Genomic DNA, 19,486 nt, shown 5'->3' with positions numbered 1-19,486 from the left:
GCAGCGGAGACCCAGCGCAGCCAAACATAAAATAAATTTGAAAAAATTAAAAAGAGAGACGGAGATTAATGAGATGGCCAAGGCTGAAGTCAGCGTATGCTCGAGTGTCATCTATGTGGCCCAGGGGGACAGGTGCGAGGGTGGCAGGTACCTGCAAGGGGCAGGATGCGCATTGGGGCAGTGGGCTTCTCCACATCGGCACTGTGGATGTTTGGGGTCAGGTAATTCCGTGCTGGGGGCTGCCCAGGGCATGGGAGGATGTTTAGCAGCATCCCCAGCCTCTACTCACAAATGCCAGTTGCAAATCTCTCTCCTCCTGACTCCCAGCAAGACAACTAAAAATGCCTGCAGACATTTTCACTGCCTCCTTGGGTGGGGTGGGGTGGGGTGGGGGGGCAAAGTCACCCCTGCATGACAACCACTGGCCTAGAACTCAGGGTCGGAAGCCTCCTAACCTCTCGCACCCTCTCCCCTCTGCCGGCAGGTGGGTGGGTTTTGAGCACGCCGGCTTCCAAGGGCAGCAGTATGTGCTGGAGCGGGGCGAGTACCCGTCCTGGGACGCCTGGAGCGGCAACACGTCCTACCCCGCCGAGCGGCTCACCTCCTTCCGGCCCGTGGCCTGCGCCGTGAGTCCCAACACCGCCTGGTCCTTGAGGGCGGGGGTGGGGCGCTGAGCCCCTCCCGGGGGGCTTGGGAATTGGATGTCCAGAGTTCAGATTCTCGTGTCACTGCTTCAAGCTGTGGCAGTCCCTCCCCTCTCTGAGCCTCAGTGTCTTCATCTTGAAATCGGGCCATAGTACTTAAGTTCTGGGGAGAAGAAAGTACATGTGGACAGAGCCCACCACAGACATTCTGCCTGTCGGAACTCTGGTTGTGATATGAACTCCTTCCTGTTTTCTGTCCTTTTCCTTTTTTCCGGCCGTGCTGTGCGGCCTTTGGGATCTTAGTGCCCTGATCGGGGACTGAACCTATACCCTCTGTGTTGGGAACATGGAGTCTTAACCTCTGGACCACCAGAGAAGTCCTTGTGTCTCTCTTTTCATGACTCAGGGACCACTGGGAGAGGCTGGGTACCAGAGATGGCAGGGCAACGTGAGAAAGAAGGGTCCTATTTCTTATTCCTAATTCATTGTCAGTGTTCCTGATTTTATATTTTAGCTACTGTTTACAGAGTATGGGTAGAGGTGAGTACTATTACCCCCATTTTACAGATGAAAAAACTGAGGCTCAAAAAAGGTGTATTTTTCTCCTTCAAAAACAATTTTAATGAATTTTAAATAACTGCAGCACATGTATGTATCTCCTAAAGTTCAGGGAAAAACCCAATATGGCTGAATAAGAAAATAAAAGTCACTTATACCCACACTTCTGAGATAGAAGCCTACTGTTATCAGTACTTGAGATTTCCTTGGTTTCTGTGCTACCCACAGATTCTATCTGCAGTGATTGATGTCCGTATCGATGTCTAGATCTGTGTATCTATACCATCTATAGCTATATATCTACATATGCACATCATTTGGTTATACAAATTGAATCATAATGAACCTAAAGCTTGGAAACCGGCCTTACCTGCTCTGCAAATATATGCCAGTCACCCTCCGGGTGATTAAATCTCATCTGTGACATTTTCCATGGTGACCTACCTAGTAACCGTGTTATGGTTGTTCACTGTTCCACAGACAGCCCAGCCACTGCGCCCATGTGGGGGCCTGCGTGGACTCCCCCAGACGCGATCCCTGCCTTTACCTGGTTTACGAGTTCTGCAGAAGTAGATGTGGTTAATTTCATTTTATAGATGAGGAAACAGGCTCAGAAATGCTGTGAGGGCAGGTTTTTTGTCTGTTTAAACTTTTTATTTTGTATTGGGGTATAGCCAATTTAACAAGGTTGCCATAGTTTCAGGTGGACAGGGAAGGGACTCAGCCACACATATACACGATCCATCCTCCCCTAAACTGCCCTCCCATCCAGGCTGCCTCAGGACATTGAGCAGAGTTCCGTGAGCTCTACAGGAGGACCTTGTTGGTTTTCCATTTTGAATATGGCAGTGTGTACATGTCCACCCCAAACTCCCTAACGATCCCATCCCCCCGTCTTCCCCCTCTGGCAAGCATTAAGTTCGTTCTCTAAGTCTGTGAGTCTCTTCCTGTTTTGTAAGTTAAGTTCATTGGCATCGTTTCTTCTTTGATTCCACATATAAGGAATGTTACATGGCATTCCTTCCTTCTGTCTGACTTACTTCACTCAGTATGACACTCTCCAGGTCCATTCGTGTTGCTGCAAATGGCATTACTTCATTCTTTTTAATGGCTGAGTAATATTCCACCATATATATGTGGGGCATGTTTTTAAGCTCAGTCAGCTGACATGTGGAGAACCAGGATTTGAACCCAGATCTCCACACCCTTCTCTTAACCCTAGTGTAACACTCCAGCTTACTCCCTGATCTCCTGCTGCGGGCTGTCATATTGATTTTTTTGATTCTTTTCTTTTTTTCTTTTATCACCAAGGCTTGTTGTCCTTGTTTATTTTGTGTGAACTTCTGGAAGGTTTTGTCTCTTGTAAGGTTTCCAGTGCCTGTTGCCTTATTGTCCTTCCAGAGGGCTGGTGAGGAAGGCTGATTTTTGGAGACGAGAGCTGGGGTGCTGGGGCCGGCTGGGGCTTCCGGCTGACACCCTGATGCTCCGACTCTGTTCCATGTGTCTGCAGAACCACCGTGACTCGAGGCTGACCATCTTCGAGCAGGAGAACTTCCTGGGCAGGAAAGGAGAGCTGAGTGATGACTACCCCTCCCTCCAGGCCATGGGCTGGGATGGCAATGAAGTGGGCTCCTTCCACGTCCACTCGGGGGCGTAAGTGGATCGAGGCAGGAGCGGAGAGGAGGTTGAGCGGGCAGGGGGACACCTCCTGAGGTACCTAGAAAGGTCCGATGAGGGACCATGGCCTAATTTGGAGGAGATGTCAGACCGCCCCCTTTGCAGTGAAGATCGGGCTGAGACCTGGACGATAAATATTAACTCGACCAGGCAAAGAAGGGCTGGAACAGTGTTGCTGGCAGACAGGAGCGCATGATCAAAAAGATTCCAGTGGCGGGCAGAGCAGGGCGTGTTCTGGGCAGGAACGCCTGGGGGGCTGGAGTGGGCTCGCAGCCTCGGGGCCCCCTGGGTCTCTGCCGTGGTCGCCAAGCTGGTGCCTCTCGAAAGGTAATGGTCTGCCCCTTCCCTTTTCCAGCTGGGTCTGCTCCCAGTTTCCTGGCTATCGAGGTTTTCAGTACGTGCTGGAGTGTGACCACCACTCAGGCGACTACAAGCACTTCCGGGAGTGGGGCTCTCACGCCCAGACCTTCCAGGTGCAGAGCATCCGAAGGATCCAGCAGTGAGCAGAGGGGTCGGCGCTGAGCAGGGGACGCGTGCTTGTCTGGAACAGAGGAACCGCGGACGCTGCTACCAGCTCTCTCCTCTGCCCGCCCCGTCACCCGTATGCACCCAGTTAATCCCGTGGGCCAGTCCACGCACAGTCAGCACGAAAAACTAAAAGTAATACTAAAATAAAAGGTCTAGTGTTACCCTGTGGTTTTCCATTTTGTGAATCCTCTCAGAGGATCGAAGTGTAGCTTTGTTGATTTTCTCGGTCGTTCGTCTGTGTTTCATTTCACTGAGTTTTGCTCTTATCCTTCCTGTTTTTCATCTTCTATTATTTTGGGTTTACTTTATTCGTCTGTTGTCTAGCTTTTAAAGGCAGACCCTTGAGTCATTAATTATGGCCCCTCCCCCCATATGGGTTTCCCTGGTGGCTCAGATGATAAAGAATCTGCCTGCAACGCAGGAGACCTGGGTTCCATCCCTGGGTTGGGAAGATCCCCGGAGAAACGAATGGCTACCTACCCACTCCAGTATTCTTGCCTGGAGAATCTCAGGGACGGAGGAGCCTGGCGGGCTACAGCCCAGGGTCGCAAAGAGTCAAACACGGCTGAGTGACTAACTCACACACACCACATAGTCGAACCTTCCCCGGTGGCTCAGCGGTAAAGAATCTGCCTGCGATGCAGGAGCTGCAGGTTGGATCTCTGGGTGGGGAGGCTCTCTGGAGGAGAGCACGGCAACCCACTCCTGTATTCTTGCCTGGAGAATCCCATGGACAGAGAAGCCTGGCGGGCTACAGTCCATGGGTTTGAAAAGAGTCAGACGCTGCTGAAGCAACTTAGCATGCACCCGCGCACGCACGCCCATATAGTCAGAGTTAAGACTCTCCCTGCAATCACTGCATTAGCTGCTTCTCAGAAATTTGTGATTTGATGTGTTTCCATTATCACTCAGTTTGATATTTTCCTGTCTCCCTTATGAGTTCTTCTTTGATCCATGGGTTACTTAGGGATATGCTATCTGAATATTAGGGATTTCCTACATATTTTATTGTTATTGATTTGTTAATTGTGATCAGAGAACATACTCAAGATTTCAATATTCTAATGAAACTTATTTCATGGCCCAGATATGGTCTATTTCTGATAGACTTGAAAACTTTAAAATCTTGCCGTTGTTAGGTATAGTGTTCTATAAATGTGGACTAGGTCAAGTTGGTTCACAACTTTGGTAGGATTTTTCTATATCCTTGCCAATTCTTTAAAAATTAGTTTTTTTTTTTAATCAATCACTCAGAAAGGGCTGTTAATATCTCCTACAATGATTTGGGCTTTATCTGCTTCTATCTTTAGTTTTGTTCATTTTTGTTTCCTGATTTTTTTCCCTTCAAGAACCTTGCTGCTGTTTTACTGAAAGTGAAAGTCACTTAGTTGTATCCGATTCTTTGCGACCCCATGGACTATACAGTCCATGGAATTCTCCAGGCCAGAATTCTGGACTGCGTAGCCTATCCTTTCTCCAGTGGATCTTCCCAACCCAGGGATCGAACCTAGGTCTCTGGCATTGCAGGAGGATTTGTTACCAGCTGAGTTACCAGGGAAGGTGCACGTACATTTATTTATTTTTAAATGTTTTCTTTTATACTGGGATGTAGTCGATTAACAATGTTGTGGTAGTTCCAGGTGGGCAGTCCTAAGGGACTCAGTCATACATATACAGGGATTCGTTCTCCCACCAAACTCAGGTGCACGTATGTCTGATTGCTCTCTTCCCAATAAACTGTCCTAAGTGTGTGCTTTTTTAAAGCCATGCATGGAGGGAGCCAGTCCTCTCCCCTAAAGCTTCACACCTTCCTTTTTTCTCTCCCCAGTTCTTTCTCACGCATACTACCCTGGAGTCACATTTAACACCTTCCTCCAAGGAAAGGAACTCCCCATTCCATTTGCAGCCCGAGCGGCCAGATCTGTACACACACGTTCCTCGCCTCAGCCCGCCCCGCCTTACTCTCTCTCCTGGCTCTTTGTATATGGATTGTCTTAACAATCATAAGCCATCTGGCTATTTTCCGGACTGTCTTCCTCTGTCATAAGTAAGTCTGATAGAGTCAGGAAGGGGCAGGGTTCTGAACCGCCTGCCGGAAAAGATAACATTATCTGGCTCCGGAAGGGGAGGACAGTGTTTGGGAACACCGGCACTTTTAGTCATTTATTTAACCCCTCTTTGTGGTATCCCGTTCATTCAAACAGCCACGTACCTGGGACCTTCTGGGCCTCCAGGCCCTGGCAACTGGTAAACAAGAGACACAAAACCGTTTCTCTCACGCAGTTGGGTGGGGAAGGCAGACAAGTGCCCATGATCTCCTGTGATGGGTGCTGTGATGGGGAGGTTCGGGCGTGCGGGGCACATAAGCAAGGACCTCAGTCCCTGATGGGAGAGGGCTGGCAGGCAGTTCTTCCCCGGAGTTTACCCCTGCTCTGACCTCTCTTCCGGACTCCATCCCTGGATACCAGCTCCCTCCTCGACACCTCCACGTGGATGCCTGATGTACATCTCAAACAGACTCCATCCACAATCCAAGCTGGAACCATGTGTTCCAGCTGCGTGGGCCCACACCTTCGGAATAATCCAAAATCTCTCACACCCCACAGTCCAATGCCTGGCAAATCCTGGTGTCTGCACCTTCAGAATGTACTAGAACCTCAAACCCGAGTCACCATCTCTGTTACTCCGATGTTGGTCCAAGCCCTTCTCCCTCCCTCCGCTTCGGTCTCCCGGATCCCACTTTGCCTCTGAACAACCTGTTCTTCAGGCTTCCCTGGTAGCTCAGTGGTCAAGAATCTGCCTGCAATGCAGGAGATGCAGGTTCGATCCCTGGGTTGGAAAGATCCCCTGGAGATGGGAATGGCTACCCACTCCAGTATTTTTGCCTGGGAAATCCCATGGACAGAGGAGCCTGGCGGGCCGCAGTCCATGGGGTTCGCAAAGAGTCAGACATGACTTAGTGACTGCATAACAACAATCTCTTCTCCACCCCGCAGCCAGGGTGGTCCCGTTAAACACGTAACGTGGGGAACTCCCTGGCAGTCCAGTGCTTAAGACTCCATGCTCTCAGTGCAGGCAGCGTGGGTTCAATCCCTGGTTGAGGAATTATGATCCTACAGCCTACAAGTGTGGCAAAAAAAAGAAAAGTAAGTTTGACCTTTGCTCCCCTGCTAAAACCCTCCCACACTTCCCACCCCACCCCAAGAACAAAACAAATCAGTATTTCCTAGTCCGACGAGGCTAGCCATGGTCTGCCTCCCCCGTGGTCTCTCTGACCTCGTGTCGCTGTAGTGATGCCTTCCTTAAACATCCCAGGTGTATTCATTTGCTACGTTTGCCAAAACCAGGTAGCACAGACTAGGGTGGTCTAAACAACAGAAATCTACTTTCTCACAGTTCTGGAGGCCGGAAGTTGATGATCAAGGTGCCACCGGCTGGGTTCTGGGGAGGGCTCTCTCCTGGGCTTGCAGACAGCCGCCTTCTCCCTGTGTCCTCACGTGGACATTTCTCTGTGTGTGAACCCCTGGTGCTTCTTCCTCTTCTTATGAGGACCCCAGTCTTCTTGGATGAGAGCCCCACCCTAACAGCCTGACTTAATGATCTCTTGACACACCTTTTCTCCAAATATCCTTATATTCTGGGGTCTTGGGGGTTGGACTTCAACTTGTGAATTTTGAGAGGAAACATTTCAGTCCAGGAGACCAGGTTTGTTCCCACCTGGGGGTTCGGTTTTTTAAAATTTATTTGGCAGCACCAGGTCTTAGTTGAAGCACATGGGATGTAGTTCCCTGACCAGGGGTGGAAGCTGGGCTCCCTGCACTCCCGCTGACCCTTTCACTTAGAATCACGTGTTCATAGACTTTCAGACTGGGAAGGAACTTCTCTTATCAAGTCTAGTGTTTCTCAAGCTTTTTTCTATTATTGCCACCCCTCCAGAGTCTTTTCAGACATTGTTTTCCAAACTGCTTCCCTTTTTGTCAATGGAATTTTAATACCACAGGTATTAATATAATGATATTATATTATGTTATATTAATGATATTATATTATTAGTGATATTATATTAATATAATATTAATATAATGATAATATATTAAGATCCATGTCCATCATATATGTATATCTGTGCTTCATACATAAAAATAATAATGTTTGGGGTTTTTTTGGTTTCGTTTGCTCCTCAAGTACCCATTTTCACTTCTCTGGGGGTACTATTGCCCCCATTCCACTGAACAGTGCTCAGTTGTGTCTGATTCTTTGTGACCACCTGGACTGCAGCCCACCAGGCTCCTCTGTCCATGGAATTCTCCAGGCAAGAATACTGGAGCGGGCTGCTACTTCTCCAGGGCATCTTCCCAACCTAGGGATTGAACATGCATCTCCTACATTGCAGGAGGATTCTTTACCTGCTAAACTGTTGGGGAAGCCCCGTTTCCAATGTATAACAGAGTCACGTCTCTTTTTATTATTAAATTAAATTTACTTATTTAGTTTTTTTGGCCGTACTACGTGGCTTGTGGGATCTTAGTTCTAAGACCAGGGATTGAACCCGGGCCCTCAGTTAGGATTTATCAATGACTGTTTTACAGGTTTTGTTACTTTGTTCCTTGAAAAAAAATATTATGTCCTGTAGCTTTGGGTACTGTTGGTGTCTACAGGGCAGAAATACTCACAGCTGGCCAGAGTTTAATGTGAATTCTGACTCCCTCAGTCCATGGGGTTGCAAAGAGTCCCGCATGGCTGAGTGACTGAACAACAATAGCAAATGACTCTCTGGGAGAATAGAGTATTCAGAGTTTTTCAAAAGTACCTAATACACAACTATTATTATCTTTTATTTATTTATTTTTTTGGTGGAGCATCTTGCGTCATGAATGACTTGAGGAATATAGTGGGAAATGGGGCAGTTAAGTGTGATAGTCATTCACAGCCTAGTAGGAATTAGCTTGGAGTGTTTAGGTCCCAGCATTCAGCAGGACTTTAGGAAGTGCACTGCGGAGATGCTAAGTGTTGCGATGGGAGCAGGGGTACTGTCCAGGACGTGGTCTCACGGTCAGTCCTAGGGAATGGGCATTAGGAAGACATAGGGATGAGGACAACTTAGAGAGGGGGCCTGAAGTCAGTCTCTGCGGATTCTGAGGTTTTGCTAAGGCCTTGGATGGGGGTTGGGTCTGGTCGCCATTTTCCAACTAGAAATGTCTCCACACTGAGCCCCTAGAAAGCACTGGATGTAGGGAAGTCGTACCCCTAAAGCTGTACCTTCCACAGGGGGCGGCTGTCTGACCCTGATAGTTCTGAATTGGTACCACGCCTGGGGACAGAGGCCATCACAGCTGTGGACACGAATCCTGGGCTTACCAGCTTGTCATCTCAGTCTTCTCGTCTGTTAGCTGGGGAAACGCAAGGCCCACCCCTTTGCCTGTGAAAAGTTAAAGGACATGTTATATATGCCTGTGCCCAGAACACACACAGGGTACTGGATAAGCTCTCAGGAGAACGTGGTGGAAGTTGCTATCATTTTCAGTATTGTTATTAGAATTACTTTAACTTTCTCTTTCTTTTGGCTGATAGTCCTCTATCTTCACCCCAACCCCCTTAACAACCTTCCTCATAACAATGACAAGGATGATGATATTGATGATATATTTCTTTCATCTGGGATATAATTTAAACCTCACAGTAACTCCTTGACATTATCATTATCCCCATAAAACTCATCAAGAACTTGAGGCTCAGAGGCTCAGAGAGGTCAAGCAACTTGCCTGAGGTTACCCAGCCCTCAAGAGCATTGAGCTCACTGTGGGTTGTATAAAGCTTCATGGAGCATTAAAGAGATACTAGGCACAATGGAATTTGTAAACATTAAATAAATTGCTAGGTTCATGTCCTTCTTTGAAATAGTTAAGAAAGTAGCCCCTCACACTTTAGTATGATAACTGGGGTGGGGGGGGGGTGGGGACCTTCTCATATATCCTAGGTAAGCTGTGTGTCCCTAGGGGTCAAAGCAGACCATATTTGCTAAGTGAAAGAATGGGTAGAGCCTCACTGGAATTTGATGGCAGCCCTATTAAAAGCCAGTCCCAGTCAGAGCCAGAGTGAGGCTGGCAACTATAAAAAATGGAACCCCAGATGTGAGATGATGGCTGGAGTGACAGGCAATAAAGAGACAATTTGTCAGGGGTGATCATGGGAGGGGAGGAAAGGGAGCGTGAAATTATTTTTCCTATCTTGCCAGAAGACCAATTCTCCTAGGTTATAAAGGAAGGGGCACTTGAATTATTGATGCTGTTTGTTCAGAAGTGAGTGTTAGCACAGAACACCCTTCATGCGGAACCCCACGCGTGGTGCACGTGACCCACCACCGAGTCTGGGACTGCAGGTCTCGCCAACATCCTTTTGGCCCAGAGAGGGGAAGGGACTTGTCTAAGGCCCCGCAGCAGGCACCATCCATGAGGCTGCTCCGAAGCCTCCTGCCTGCCTGTCTGGTGCTTCCTCTGGTCTACAGGCTCCTCACACTTAATGAGTCACTTTCTTCCCCACCCCCCACCCTGGGAGCACAGAGGCCCTGACACAGATGACGGTGGGAAAGGTCAGACAGAAAGTAAAGAAACCACCCAGAATGAAAGGAGGTGAGAAGTGGAAGATCTGACACGTCTTGGGTGTGTTTATGAGAGGGAGGGAAGGAGGGAGAGCGAAGAAAGAAGGGAGAGGAGAGAGCTTTTTTCCTGAATCCTGCCAGAAGCGGCTGCGTGGAACACCTATTCATCAACCAGAGCAGTGATGGCTACAGTAACCGAGCTCATCACCGCAGGCCTTTGTTAAGAAACGGCATCTACTGAAGTCTGCTTCCAGCTGGTCACAGGGCCAGGCACTCAACCGCCGCCCGTCCCCGCCCCCCCCCCCCCCCCCCCCGCCCCAGGCCATGGCCCCCCCCAGCTCACTAACTGAGAGACTTGAGCCCAGAAGCCCCCACTCCACCCCACGTGCCTCAGTGGGGCGGGGAGCCGAGTGTGGCACAAGCCCCCACGGTGGGTGGTGGCCCCCGATCCCTACTTCTTAGGGCTGTTTGCCCATCGCCTAACTACAAGACTGGTGGAGGGGAAATATCGCTGGGCGAGGAGGCTCTTTTCCTGCCTGTCTTCCTCTCTGGGCCGAGTCCGCGAAGGACTCGCCTGATTCCAGTGGTGAGAACACCGGCGGTCCAGGTAACAGTCACCGTGATTGGTCCAAGGGATGGGCGTGTGATCCAGCGGGAGCCAATGAGAGGCTGCTCTGGAACTTTGGAACCATTTGGAAGGAGACGCTTTCTACACGCTAGGCTTGTGAAGTGACAGGTGTAAGATTGGGACTTGCCTTCGAAGGCAATAGGAAAGCAAAACCAAGGCAGGGGAAGCCCTAGCGGCCAGAAATGAGTCCCACCATCCTGTTATGCAAATACACCCTGTGCTTTTTATCACATGAACCGAAAAACACCTTCTCCCTGTGTGTTTTTTCTTTTTAGATGTTTTAAGATGGGTTTGTCATCGACACTTGAACAGGTCCTGGCGCTTTGAACTCCCCTAAACCCCTAAACCCATGAGAAGAAACAGAAGAGCTGACCACTTCCTCCCTTGCCCCTAATCGGGGGCCCCTGTGGCTTTTCTTTTGGGCCCCCCTTTTTTCTCACCTGTATCTTAGGAGCTCTTGTTCTTTCACCTCTCCTGGCTGTTCTTGACCTTAGTGACCACGATCTCTCCAACGCTGGCTCAGTCTCCTCTTCCCCCAGCAAGGCGTTATCAACCCCTCGCTCAGGTAAGAAGACAGGCGGATCCGGGCAGGTGAACGTGCTCTTTTGCGCAGAGAACGGGAAGCAGGGCTGAGACTCAAACCAGGGACTCTTGACACTCTGGCCAGGGCCCTTCCTCCTTCCTCTACGAGGAAGCAGGGCAGTCTGACCTAGCCTGAGACCGATTTCTTCATTGAGGTTCAACCGAAGGTTCCACACTAGTTCACCGAGGTAGCTCAGGTGCTTCCCGGCCCCTCCAGCCCACCGGGCCGCCGTGGGAATCTAGCAAACTTCCACCCGAGACCTGCGCCGCACCGCCATCTGGTGGTCACATGTGAAAACACAGCTCCTAGAGGCTGCCAGGGGATGGTTCTACCCTGGGGCGGGTAGGGGAGGGAAAGGGGCGGTGGAATAGGGATTGGTGGGACAATTTCTAGGAATTTTGGAATCTGAGACTTGATTAGGGGCCTGATGGTCCTCCTCTGTTTCTCTGCCACAGCTGTGTCTCTAGCTTCCTTTCTCCTTGTAGTCCTTGGATACCTTTGAAAGGAACTGCATTCCCTCCTTTCCTTGACTGCCAGGATGCTCGGGACCAAAGTACAATCCACCTCTAGCGACTAGGCAGTACCAGGTGAGGAGGAGCTTAATCCCTGACTCCATATTCCTTTCTGTGAGCCTCATTTTCTCTATTGTATATTTAGTTTTCTTCCTGGGCTTGAGGGCATCCTTAATCTTTTTTTTTTTTTAATATTTTTAAATTAAAAAAAATCTATTTATTTATTTATTTTTTGGCTGTGGTGGGCCTTCATTGTGTCACAAGGGCTTTCTCTGCTTGCAGCGAGCAGGGGCTACCCTTCATTGCAGGGCACAGGCTTCTCATTGCAATGGTGTCTCTTGCTGTGGAACACGGGCAATAAGGGGTGCAGGCTTCAGTAATCGCGGTGTGTGGGCTCAGCAGTTGTGTTGCACAGGCTTAGCTACTGCCCGGCATTTGGGATCTTCCCAGATCAGGAATTGAAACTGTGTCCCCTGCATTGAAAGGCAGATTCTTAAACACTGGACCGCCAGGGAGGCCCCTGAGGGCTTGCTTAAAAGCCACCTTGCGTGTGTGTGTGTGTGTGTGTGTGTGTGTGTGTGTTAGTCACTCAGTCGTGTCTTTGCAACTTTGCGACCCCATGGACTGTAGCCCACCAGGCTCCCCTGTCCATGGAATACTCCAGGCAAGAATACTGGAGTGGGTAGCCATTCCCTTCTGCAGGGGATCTTCCTGACCCAGGGATCGAACCCAGGTCTCCCGCATTGTAGGCAGATTCTTTACCATCTGAGCCACGAGGGAAGCCCAATAAACCACTTTAATTTCCTTCTTTGTGGGTGACAGGGCTGACAAAGCAGGGTTAAAATTTCAGAAAGAGCTTCCTACCTTCTACAGGCCTTGGTTCCCTCCCCTATAAAGTGGGCACAAGAACCCCTGCCCTGTAGGGTTCCGTGGGCTTTTGCGGAGATGCCCGTGCCTGCCCCGTTTCCCATCTCTGCACCTGCACCCCCGCGCCGGGCTCTCTGCTGCTTGCCTGGGGCAGGCCGGGATGCAGAGAGGACCCAGAGCTCAGATCACGGGGCCTCCACCCCCACTCCATGCTCTGCAGACCCACTGGGCGCCCCTGCTGGAGCCTGGTGCCCTGAGCCCCGCCCCTGTCTACCTCCTGGAGGACTTCTGGCCTCCAGAACTTTCTGCCTCCTGCTTGCAGATGCCACGGCATTCCCAGCTGATCTGCAGAGAGTCCAGATGCATCTCATAAATAAAGAATGCGCTGTTCCTGCAGAATGGCTGCGGCGTGGCCGTGCGGGGGTGGGGAGGTGGGTGGACGGGGCTGAGGGAGGCAGGGAGGACTGCATGGGCTGCTGGTCCCAGACCAGTGGGGGGGTCAGTCTGAGAGCCCGGGAAGGTGTAACGGGGCCGGATCTGGACACAGACTGCTGGGGCTGAATCTTGGCTCAGACACCTCTTAGCTATGTCCCTCAGCTTCAATTTCCTTGTCTATAAAATGGGGATGATATCAGTACTGGTGCCATGGGCTGTTACGGCCATTGCATTTCAAGCATTTAGCCCAGGAGCTGGAACACAGTAAATGCTACTATTTGCCCCCAATTTCCTTAGTCTTCTTCTTCAAGAGCTTTGCATTTGCTTCTGCTCTGGGGATCGGTGAGGATGGGGTTCACACTGTGTCTGAGTCAGGGGAGGAGATGACAGGCTGTAGGAGAGGGTGGACCCAGGGAGAGGGGCTCAGGGCGACGGCAGCAGGTGTCTGGAGCAAGGGATGAGGACACAACCACTAACTCACAAAGGCAGACAAGTTCTGGCAAAAGGGGACAGCATCTCTGCAGCCGCTTCAGCGTGGGCGCTTGGGCTGTTTGATTGGCTTCTGAAGGAGAGGGTGACCTTTGGAAGGCAGACACGGCTTATACCATCAGCATGGCCGCATCGCAACAGAGCCTTGGGTGAGTCACTTTCCTTCTGTGGGTCTCTGTTCGTCCGTCTATAAAATGGTTTCTGAGACACGTTCCAGAACTGCAGCATTTACACTGGGAGGTTAGGCATTCTTTTGACCAGTGCATATGTGGAGGGCCACCTGTGAGTCAGACCCCGGGCCAAGCTCTGGTGATGTAATGGTGGAAAAACAGTAGGTTCCCCCCATAAAGGATCTCACGAGCTGGTGTGTGTGTGTGTGTACACACAGACAAACAAATAGCTATGTAATCTTAAACTAAAGGCAGCCCTGAAGGAGTGGGACATCATCAGTCAAGGAATGCGTGTAACTAATGGCCTCGACTTTGACCTGGAGGCTGGAGAAGCTTTCACCCCTTCTCCAAGTGTCCTTGTCCTAGACAAGGGCACTAGGGTGGGGCCAGGGGGGTGGCACGTGGAGCAGGAGTGTGGTGAGGGGTGGATGTGGGACCGTCAGCAGGAGTCAGCCAAGGCAAGGCCTTGCTGGGAAGGCAAGGTGCTTACTCTTCATCCTGTGACCCTGAAGGGCTGTGGGCTGGGGGAGTGATGAGGTCAGCTTTGCATTTCGAGAATCATCTGGCTGGAGTGAGAGGAGCAGACTGGAGGGAAGCCGAAAGTCCCAGGCGGGGGTGATGGAGGCAGAGACCCTGGTGGCAGTGGGTGGGGTGAGGAGGGTTTGGTGAAACGTCCAGAGCACGCATTGATGGGGCTGCGGGCGTGAGGGATCTGGGAGGGAGGCTCTGCAGGGAACGTCTCCCCCTTTCCAGTTCCTTCCGGCCCCTCCCTGGCTCTGCCAGCATCTGCCCTTACAGGAAAAGAGATGGGCCCGGAGGGGCGGGCAGGACGGGGAGAGGCTGGCCGGCTGCAGCACCTGCTGGGGCGGCTGGGGAGGCCGGGGAGCAGGTGCGGGGCATCTGTTTGCAGACAGATCGTGAGACGGGCTGGGTAAGAATGGCACACACGCTGCCTGCCTCCTCTGTTGTCTGGACACAAAGGCGCAGACAAAGGAGCCGCAGGGACACAGGACGCACAGAGGCAGGCCCACACACGCGCGCACACACACAATGCACACACATGTGCACACACATGTGCGCACGCACACACATGCACACACATGCATGCACGTGCACACACACGCACCTGGACAAAGGGGAGGGGGGCAGGGGCTGGCCCTCGCAGAACAAGGAGCAAGGTGGGGATGGGGGAGGCTCGTGTGACCTCAGGCAAGGCCGCTTGGTCTCCGAGCCTTGCTCTGGGCACCGCAAAGACGTTGTGGGACACTTGTGAACCCCGAACCTTGCTGGTCCGATGGTCTTCCTTAAAGGATAACTGATTGGGGGGGTCCATAAAGTCAAGGGTACACCTTCAGGTCCTGTGGGTAGTGATGACAAAGAAGGCGACCACGAGTGTGGTGTGGGGTCCTCACCAACCTATACTGAGTTAAACCAACAGCTTGGATGTGCACATGTAAAAGAGCAAATGAGCTGTGGACAGGACTTGCTACTTACATGCCCTGCAGACAGGGTTGATGTCTGTGGAGTTTCTGAGACCGTTTATAATAATTTCTCGGGACTAAGAACTCTGGGTCTTAGCTAGTCTCTAATGGTTCTTCAGTAGAGAGAGAGAGAGAGATGGGCAGGGGGATATTTACTGACCATGCCATGTGTTTTCGGCAGTCAAATCACTTAATTGTTCTGAAAGCCCCGCAAGACAGGTTGTGTTGTGCCCATTTTACAGAAGAGGAAACTGAGGCCCAGAGTGATGTCACATCGTGAGTAAAGTACAGATTCCAACTCACGTCAGCCTGACTCCCACATCCATGCCTTGGCTACCGATCGAGCTGAGAGGAAGGTAGAGAAAAGAAGTAAAGAGCCAGGTGGCAGAGAGCCTGGCAGTGCCTGGTGAGCGCCTCCTCACTGCTGGAGAAAGATGGACGCCTGGTAATATTGCCTGGACACCTGGATACAGCTGTGCCTGAAACAGTTACAGCGCCGGACTTATTTTCCTGCCACTTGAAACTGAAAAGATTCTAAAAAGGAATAGTTATACTTCCTGTGACTTTCAGTTCTCGGTCCCCGGTACAGAGTCTGGCACTCAGCAGGCCTTTTATTGACCTCAAAGACGAGTTGGGTCTTTAATATATAAATTCTCCCAAGTCCCCTGAACTTTCGTCATGACGGCATTGCTCCCAGTGACTTCTGCTCATTCCCTGACTAGGTGGGAGCTTCAAGGAGGTGGGGGGGGGGCGCTCTGTGTTACTCACCAGAATATGCTGGGTTGGCACCCAGAGGGTGGAAGCTTCTCAAACTGGGGAGACCTTGGATTCATGGAGGGCAGGGTGGGCTCTGCTGGGTAGGATTGGGCAGTGGCGGGTGATGGGAGTAGGCAGGACACCCCATGGCATGTCCCCGGGACCCTCACTATGCCCAGGCATCCCAGCGGCTTCGTGCTGTGGGCCCCATGACTCCCCGCTGACTGCTGTCTCTGGCCAAGCGCACGTGTTGGGTGTGAGCCCGGGGCAGCCTGGAGGTGGCGAGGGGCTGATGCGCGGGGAGTGTCCTTCAACCACGATAGGTGAGAGTTGGGGGCAGGTGCCCTGATTCCCTGGACCTCACGTGGGACAGCTCAGGCGGGCCCCACCTGTCAGAGCACCTCAGCGGGGCAGCTGTCACAGCCACTTGCTTCTTGTTACGGACTGGAGTGTGTCTCCCTAAATTCACAGGTGGAATTGAGTATGACCCCAGTGCGACTGTATCTGGAGATAGGGCCCTTATGGAGGTCATGGAGATTAAGTGAGGCCAGAGAGTGGGGCCCTGATCCCAGAGGACTGGGGTTCAGATAAGACCAGGGGTGTGCATACAGACGAACGGCCAGGTGGGGACACAGGGAGAAGGTGGCCGTCTGCGAGCCTCGGGGAGAGGCCTCGGGAGACACCAGCCATGCTGGCACCTTGACCGTGGCTTTCCAGCCTCCAGAACTGTGAGAAGATAAGTTCCTGTCGCTGAATTCCTCCCTGTCTGTGGCATTCTGTTCCGGCAGCCCTCGCAGAGCGATGCCCTCACTGACCCACCCAGTCTGGCTCTTCGGTCTTCTTGTCTTCCTCCGTTAGTCCACTCTCCAACTCATCTGCTTCACTTCCTGGGATCAGCTTCCAAGTCAACCACGAGCTGTGAATCCTTGTCTCGGTCTGTATCTTGGACAGTCCAGGCTCATACTCCTGTCCACGCTTTACCTAGCGGGACTGCTGGCCTTTGCGCTTGAAGGCAGCTCCTGAGGGCAGAACAGAGGCAAGGCTGGAAAACATGGAACTCTACTCATCTGTGGCAATGATGCTGAGCCAATGATGTCCCTCCTGGACTGAGGGAGAGATTAACCACTGCTGTGCATGCCCAGGGAAGGGCGGTGGATGGGCCCCAGAGCACCCCTAGCAAGGTGGTGGCGTCCAGCGGACCGTGGGCTGGAGCATCCTTTCTAGGGGAAGGACTGGGTGAGCGTGAATGCAGATGGTTTTTTCAGTGATTCTGAGCGCAGCTTTTGGAAACAGTGCTGAGCCTGAATCTCCGCTTCAGCACTTTCTAGCTGGCTGACCCAGGGTAAATCACGCCCCCTCTCTGAGCCTCGCTCTCTTTATCAGATGAAGATGATATTGACATTTCCTCAGAGGATGCTGGGGGTGGGGGATGTGGGTAAAGCCCTTGAACAGTGTCAAGTTAGCGGGGAAGGGTAAGTTCATTGCTTCTGAAGGTGATGATGGCAGGTAGGGGGGCGGAGAGGGAGGTTGCTGGGAATGTTGAAGGGCATATGCTTTTTGAGGGCCATGCCACACACGGCTCTCCTCTGCGGTACGAGCACTTTCCCCTGAATTTGGGGAGCTCCACCCTCACCCCAGTGAGGATAGCTGCTTTGATGAGTCAAAATGCAATTTCTATCTGAGTGAGCCTGGGAGCTGAGCTGCTGGCTCAGGGAACAGCTGTCAGAGAGAAGCTCCCCCGAGGCCCGGATGGAGGCACACGGGCTCTGTTAATAGCTTGGCTGGAGGGCAGATGAAATCTGGCTCTTCCCGGAGCCCTTCTTTAGAGCATACAGCAGGTGTGGCCAGGCAGAGAGGCGGCACTGGGGGAGGAGGGTTTATGTGACTGGTTTAGGTAACAAGGTGGTGAAGTCCACCTCACACCCTCTCCAGGACGCCCTGACCAGGTGCAGGGTCTGGGGGGGGGGGTCAGGTGCAGGGTCGGGGGTCAGGTACAGGGTTGATGGGGGGTCAGGGGCAGGGTCAGAGGGTCAGGTGCAGGGTCGGGGTGTCAGGTGCAGGGTCGGGGGGGTCAGGTGCAGGGTTGGGGGAGGGTATAGAAGAAAACAAGGGGCAGAGAAGCGTGTACCCAAAAGGCTTGGAAAGAGGGACTCAGACTGTCTGCACATGTTCACAGCAGAAGCAGCCACAATTGCCAACAGGTGGAAATAACCCACATGTCCATCAACAGACGGATGGGCACACAGATTATGGTGTAGCCATGCAATGGAATATGATTCGGCCATATCAAGGAACCCAGTGCTGGTATGTGTGACGACGTGGATAAACCTCAAAAATGTTATGCTGGGTGAAATAAGCCGGAACCTAAAGGACACATATCTTATGCTTCCATTTATTTGAAATAACCAGAAAAGGCACATCCATAAGAGACAGGACATGGATTTAGGGTTGCCAGGGCCTGGGGCAGTGGGGAGGGTGGGGAGGAACTGCTTAATGCGTGGGGGGTGTTACTTGGAGGGGATGAACATGGTTTGGAACTAGATCGAGGCGGTCGTTGCACAACACTGGGAATGTGCTGAATGCCACCGAACTGGACTTCCCTGGAGGCTCAGTGGTAAAGATTCCGTCTGCCAGTGCAGGAGACACGGGTTTGATCCCTGGCCCGGGAAGATCCCACACGCCGTGAGCAATTAAGCCCAGGCACCACAGCCAGAGTTGGTGCCGTAAAGCCAGTGCTCCCCAGCAAGAGGGGCCAGCATGACAAACAGTAGCCCCTGCTAGCCACAGCCAGTGAGAGCCTGCAGGCAGCAGTGAAGGCCCAGCACAGTCAAAAATAAAGGATAAATGCCACTGAACTGCTTGCTTTAAAGTGATCGGTTTTAGCTATGTGAAATTCACCCAATTTTTTTTTTTTTAGGTGCAGCCACTATGGAAAACAGTATGGAGGTTTCTGAAAAAAACTAAAAATAGGGTTGCCATATGATCCAACAATCCCATTCCTGGGCATACACCCAGACAAAACTATAATTCAAAAAGATACATGCACCCCTGTGTTCATAGCAGCACTATTCACAAGAGCCAAGACCGGAAGCAACTTAAGGGTCCATCAACAGATGCACGGATAAAGACGCGGTACATATTTAAATGCAATATTACTCAGCCACAAAAGAGAAATAATGCTATTTGCAGCAACATGCATAGACCTAGAGATGACCATATTAAGTGAAATAAGTCAAATAGAGAAAGACAAACATATATCACTTGTATATGGAATCTAAAATACGACATAAATGAACATAGTTATGAACCAAAAACAGACTCATAGTCACAGAGAACAGACTTATGTTTGACAAGGGATGGGAGGGAAGGATTGGAGCCTGGGATTAGTAGATGCAAACTAGTATATATAGGATGGATAAACAACCAAGTCCTACTGTACAGCATGTGAGACTAGATTTGATATGATAAACCATAGCAGAAAAAATATGAAAAAGAATGTTTAGATCTATAACTGAGTCACTTTGCCAGACAGCAGAAATTAACCCAACATTGCAAATAAA

The 19,486-nt window shown here is 51.2% G+C and overlaps 1 protein-coding gene and 2 long non-coding RNA genes across 7 annotated transcripts in view; 2 read left to right on the top strand and 1 right to left on the bottom strand.

Annotated features, from left to right (window-relative positions):
* Nucleotides 1–3,797, top strand: part of CRYBA4 (crystallin beta A4) — a 12,595-nt gene extending 8,798 nt beyond the window's left edge. Inside the window, exons 4-6 of one of the 2 annotated variants that reach the window (XM_061141649.1) lie at nucleotides 485–626; nucleotides 2,713–2,855; nucleotides 3,235–3,797. In XM_061141649.1, coding sequence (XP_060997632.1) covers nucleotides 485–626; nucleotides 2,713–2,855; nucleotides 3,235–3,382 — 433 coding nt within the window. In that variant the 3' untranslated portion in view covers nucleotides 3,383–3,797. The remainder of the gene's footprint in view (nucleotides 1–484; nucleotides 627–2,712; nucleotides 2,856–3,234) is intronic. The other variant, XM_061141650.1, reaches the window with a different exon arrangement.
* On the bottom strand, nucleotides 3,388–11,197 carry LOC133056386 (uncharacterized). The gene is made up of 4 exons (XR_009692803.1): nucleotides 11,074–11,197; nucleotides 8,766–8,826; nucleotides 5,620–6,527; nucleotides 3,388–3,420 (listed from the first exon to the last, which is right to left on the bottom strand). It is a non-coding gene; the product is annotated as an uncharacterized LOC133056386 (long non-coding RNA).
* On the top strand, nucleotides 11,078–19,486 carry LOC133056385 (uncharacterized). 4 transcript variants are annotated; one of them, XR_009692799.1, is made up of 6 exons: nucleotides 11,078–11,198; nucleotides 11,672–11,803; nucleotides 15,413–15,892; nucleotides 16,715–16,860; nucleotides 18,103–18,230; nucleotides 18,844–19,486. It is a non-coding gene; the product is annotated as an uncharacterized LOC133056385 (long non-coding RNA). The 4 variants fall into 4 exon arrangements; XR_009692800.1 differs by having other exon boundaries at nucleotides 11,084–11,198; nucleotides 11,702–11,803; XR_009692801.1 differs by lacking the exon at nucleotides 15,413–15,892.

The sequence above is a fragment of the Dama dama genome, chromosome 5 (genome assembly GCF_033118175.1).
Source record: "Dama dama isolate Ldn47 chromosome 5, ASM3311817v1, whole genome shotgun sequence".
In the NCBI taxonomy this organism is placed as follows: domain Eukaryota; kingdom Metazoa; phylum Chordata; class Mammalia; order Artiodactyla; family Cervidae; genus Dama; species Dama dama.
This window is presented reverse-complemented; position numbering and strand designations above follow the sequence as displayed.